Consider the following 5190-nt stretch of genomic DNA (forward strand, 5'->3'; position numbering starts at 1 on the left):
CCTGTAATCCTAGCTATTTAGGAGGCTGAGGCAGGAGAATCACTTGAACCCAGGAGGCAGAGGTTGCAGTGAGCCGAGATCGCGCCATTGCACTCCAGCCTGGGAGAAAGAGCGAGACTCCGTCTCAACAAGTAAATAAATATCCCCAAAGGTTCTTAAATATGAGAACTTTCTCAGTGATCCAGATGAAAAGGATCAAATGAAGTGGAATGATCAGATGGAAATAATTTTTTTTTCTTTTTTTTTTTAAGACAGAGTGTTGCTCTGTCTCCCAGGCTGGAGTGCAATGGCGCTATCTCAGCTCACTGCAACCTCTGCCTCCTGGGTTCAAGTAATTCTCCTGCCTCAGCCTCCCACGTAGCTGGGATTACAGGTGCCCTCCACCATGCCCCGCTAACTTTCTGTATTTTTAGCAGAGACGGGGTTTCGTCATGTTGGCCAGGCTGGTCTCGAACTCCTGACCTCAGGTGATACACCCATCTCGGCCTCACAAAGTTGATGGGATTACAGGCGTGAGCCACGGTGCCCAGCTGGAAATGATATATTGAAAAGGATCAATGATGCGTGTGGCCAAGTCCAATTTACCTCAAAGCCCCGCCCCACTCCAGGTCTTGGGGAGCCTGACCCAGTCCCGATTTCTGGCAAAAGAGAGTGGCAGCATTGAGCACAGTGTCTTTCCCCAGCTGCATGTTTTGGCTTCAGTGGCCTGGGGAGGGTCCCAATGGCTCTGGGAACCCCAAGGGGGCAGGCATGCTTCTAACTCCATCTTCTTTCTGTCACTGCGCCCTCCCCACCCTCCCCTCAGCGATTTGCATAACCAAATGATCAAGAGCATCAAAGGATTGCCCTGGCAGGGCGAGGACCCCCGTAGGCTTCTCCAGTCCCTCAGTCGGCTCCAGAAACCCCGCGCCTTCATCCTGTGAGTCCCCCACCAAGACCCTGCTTACAAGTGCAACAACCGCCTCCCCCTACTCCCACGACCCCGGTGGGGCCTGCAGTCTTCCTAATTTGCATCGGCCACTAAAACCACAGTGCTGTCTCGTAGCTCACCCCCCAGCCATTACTAAATGCCAATCATAACACCCCTGGCCGCTGTCTGCCCTGTGGCCCAGGCACGGCCAGCTTCCCAGCACACGGGGCAGATTCCGAGGGGCACTCCTTCTTCGAGGCATCTAATTTTCCACCCGCAAACGTGCCATCCTCCGTCTCCTCTCCGTGCCTGTCTGGCTTGCAGAGCAAAGCTTGCTCCCGCCTTTGCCACTGTGAGTTTGCAGAGAAGCCTGCAGCAGGGCATGCAATTTCCTGAGAGGATGGCCCTGCTCTCTGCAGGTGGCCACATAAGCCAGTCGAGAGAGCCCAGAAGGTGCATAAACCGGGTTGGGATTCCAACTGTTAGCACACTGTGGGACCTGAGTATTCTATGCTTTCGGCCTCCAAATGGGGTAATGACTCTCATGCTTCCATTACGCTGACCCAGCACCAGGCAGGCAGCAGTCTCAGCTGACAGGACATCCACCTGCGGTCACCACATCCCGCCTTTTAGTGGCCATTGGGGTGTGGGCTGGCTGAGAGCAAAGCTTGCACCTGCATGGAAGCCAATGGAAGCCAGTTTCTTTTTTTCTTTCTTTCTTTTTTTTTTTTTTTAAGACGGAGTTTCACTCTTGTTGCCCAGGCTGGAGTGCAATGGTACGATCTCGGCGCACTGCACCCTCTGCCTCCCGGGTTCAAGCGATTCTCCTGCCTCAGCCTCCCAAGTAGCTGGGATTACTGACACCTGCCACCATCCCTGGCTAATTTTTTGTATTTTTAGTAGAGATGGGGCTTCACCAGGTTGGCCAGGCTGGTCTTGATCTGCCTGTCTCATCTTCCCAAAGTGCTGGGATTACAGGCATGAGCCACCGTCCCTGGCCCTTTTTTTTTTTCTTTTTTAAGAGATGGGGGTCTCATTCTATTGCCCAGGCTAGAGTACAGCAGTGACACAATCACCGCTCACGGCAGCTTCGACCTCCTGGGCTCAAGCAATTCTCCTGCCTCAACCTCCAGTGTAGCTGGAAATACAGGCGTGCATTACCACACCTGTCTAATTTTACTGTGTGTAGAGGTGGAATCTTGCTATGTTATAGCCTAGGCTGCCAGGCTGGTCTCAAACTCCTGGGATCAAGCGATCCTCCTGCCTCAGCCTCCCAAAGCACTGGGATTACAGGCATGAGCCACCGTACCCAGCAGGAGCCTGTTTCAAACTTTTGTTCCTTTTATTTTTATTTTTATTTTATTTTTTTTGAGGCAGAGTCTCACTGTCGCCCAGGCTGGCGTGTAGTGGCTCAATCTCGGCTCATTGCAACCTCCACCTCCCGGGTTCAAGCGATTCTCCTGCCTCAGCCTCCCAAGTAGCTGGGATTACAGGTGTGCACCACCACACCCAGCTAATTTTTTGTGTGTTTTTAGTAGAGATGGGATTTCACCATGTTGGCCAGACTGGTCTCGAACTCCTGACCTCAAGTGATCCGCCCACCTCAGCCTCAAACTTTTGTTCTTGTTCTGCCTTATTTTACCCCACAGGGATTCAGGTGAAACTGAATGCAACCGCGAATGGCTAGGCATCTCACAGATGTGCAAGCTGTCATCTCCTTAGCTGGTCTTCAAAAGGCACCAGACCTTTTGAATAAATAAATACATTTATTTATTTATTTTCCCCTTGGTCTGCAAGATTTCATAAGGTGTCTGAGAACACAGGAGCTGCCCACTTCCTTACCTCGGACAAAAGAGCAGCTTTGGGTTTTGCGGGGGGTTTTGAGACAGAGTCTTGCTCTGTCACCCAGGCTAGAGTGCAGTGGCACGATCTCAGCTCACTGCAACCTCCGCCTCCTGGGTTCAAGCGATTCTCCTGCCTCAGCCTCTTGAGTAGGTGGGATTACAGGCGTCCGCCACCACGCCTGGCTAATTTTTGTAGTTTTAGTAGAGACAGGGTTTCACCATGTTGGCCAGGCTGGTCTTGAACTCCTGACCTCAAGTGATCCACTCACCTCAGCCCCCCAAAGTTGTGGGATTACAGGTGTGAGCCACCACGCCTGGCCAGTTTTGGTTTTCTTCTTTCCCACCAGCATGATCCTGAAAGGAGCTCCCACCCAGGCCCCATTTTGGTTATTTTGCAAGGCAAGTCCCTGCCCTGCCAGCAGAGGGTTCCAGAAGGGCCTCTGGGCTGGCTTGGTGTCTACCAGCACATGGCAAAGACAGCCTGGTCACCTGGTCTCCACCAGGACTGCTCAGGCTTCCTCTGCCCCACTCAGGGCATCCTGCCGTGATTTGGGGATATGTCAGTTCCTCCATAGCAAGCCCCGTTGGATGCACGTCCCACCCTGTAGATTCCTAGCCAGCCCCTCCTACTTGTCGGACATCCGAATGGCCCCTAGACCAAATGCTTTTCTCAGCCTTGGGGCAGCCACCAGCAGAGTCCGGCTGCCGCCATCCCAGGGAAACTGGTGTTCACAGACAGTGGCTGAGGCACGCCACGGTGTGCAGTGTGGAGAGGTGGCGGCGGCCTTGTTGCACTTGCGCCTTCTCGCTCTCTCCCGTCTCTCTCTGTCTCAGTCTAACCCGCCAGGCGTGGCTTGCTGAACTAACCCAAATCCTGACGCTGTGTTCCTTTTGTTCACAAAACCATTTTTAATATTTTGACAGGAAAAGTAAAGGTATCAAACAAAAGCAGATCATTCCAAAGGTAAAAAAATAAAAATACACACCCCGCGCGACACATTCCAAGATATCTTGCTTCTCTGCCCGTCTTGAGAGCTTTCACTTCTGCAGCTTCATTACCTCCTTCTTCCCACTATCTCCCCCTCCCTCCAAGAAAAACATGTTCTTGTGTTGAGATGATTTGGAGCTGGCTCTTTATGGGTTTCCCAGAAGCAGGGTCTGAGATGGGGATATTTGCACACACAGTGGCTTATGGAGGGGGGCTTACAGGAGAAAGCAGAGAGAAGGGGTGAGGGAGGAAGCCAGGGGCATAAGCGCAGCTGAAGTCTGGCCTCAGCCTGGTCCCACGGGGGAGCTCTAGTGGGTTCATAGCACCACAGAGCTCATCCTGCCCCAAGGTAATGGGACCCTTCCGTATAACAGCCCCATCTTCAGTCCCTGGCTACAGGGCCACTTCCAGATGGGACAGAGCACCTCCCAAGCGCTCTGTCTCGTTTCCACGTGCAATTGCAGCAATTTAGGAAATTTGCAAAAAGAGTAAGACTAGCCTTGCAGTCTAGTTAGCAGATGGGAGAGGGCTAATTCCTCTTGTCAGCTGACAGAACTGGCTGACACATGAGGGTGGCCTGTCCGAGGAGCTCATGTGGATGGCACAGAAAGGACCTGGCCCTTCTTGACCCAAGTAACGTAAACTGTAGGAGCTGTGCAGAGGAGAGGGTCGGCCAGGTTCAGTAGCACTGGCTTCCTCTCTAACCCAGAGGAAGGGGAAATGGGGCAGCCACTCAGGCCGTGAAAGAGGCAGTCATCAGCCCTGCTGGAACCAGCGCTGTGTGCAAGGTGTAGCCCACCTCGTTCCACTGGGCCCTCTCCAACAGCGTGGTCCCGAGACCAAATCTAAGAGCTGCCGCCTGGGCACTCGCTGCGGGGACGCTGTTCTGCTGTCTCTGGGGACGCTGTGATGCCTTCCCGTGCCCGTGTGGGCGGTGGGAGGGCAGGCCGGACCCCATGTGTCTGTCCTAGAACCTGCTGGACTCCAAGTCCCTGAAACTCATCATCAGCATGACCCTGCACGACCGCACCACCAAGTCCCTGCTGCACCTGCACAAGAAGAAAAAGCCACCGAGCATCAGTGCCCAGTTCCAGGTGGGTGCAGCAGGAGAGGCGGGGGGCGGTGCTCAGCTCAGCCTCACACTTGTGTAGCTTCACCCAACACTGAGCACAGCCCGTCTCTACTAAAAATACAAAAATTCGCCAGGCGCGGTGGCTCACGCCTGTAATCCCAGCACTTTGGGAGGCCGAGGCGGATGGATCACGAGGTCAGAAGATTGAGACCATCCTGGCTAACACGGTGAAACCCCGTCTCTACTAAAAAAATACAAAAAACTAGCCAGGCGAGGTGGCGGGCGCCTGAAGTCCCAGCTACTCGGGAGGCTGAGGCAGGAGAATGGTGTGAACCCGGGAGGCGGAGCTTGCAGTGAGCCGAGATCGCGCCACTGT

At 53.8% G+C, this 5190-nt stretch overlaps 1 protein-coding gene across 1 annotated transcript in view; it reads left to right on the top strand.

Moving 5' to 3' along the window:
* MYO9B (myosin IXB) overlaps positions 1-5190 on the top strand; it is a 119482-nt gene that overhangs the window by 87059 nt on the left and 27233 nt on the right. Inside the window, exons 12-14 of the mRNA XM_011925897.1 lie at positions 806-919; positions 3679-3718; positions 4714-4836. Coding sequence (XP_011781287.1) covers positions 806-919; positions 3679-3718; positions 4714-4836 — 277 coding nt within the window. The remainder of the gene's footprint in view (positions 1-805; positions 920-3678; positions 3719-4713; positions 4837-5190) is intronic.

Source organism: Colobus angolensis, unplaced genomic scaffold (assembly GCF_000951035.1).
Source record: "Colobus angolensis palliatus isolate OR3802 unplaced genomic scaffold, Cang.pa_1.0 Scaffold66, whole genome shotgun sequence".
NCBI lineage: Eukaryota > Metazoa > Chordata > Mammalia > Primates > Cercopithecidae > Colobus > Colobus angolensis.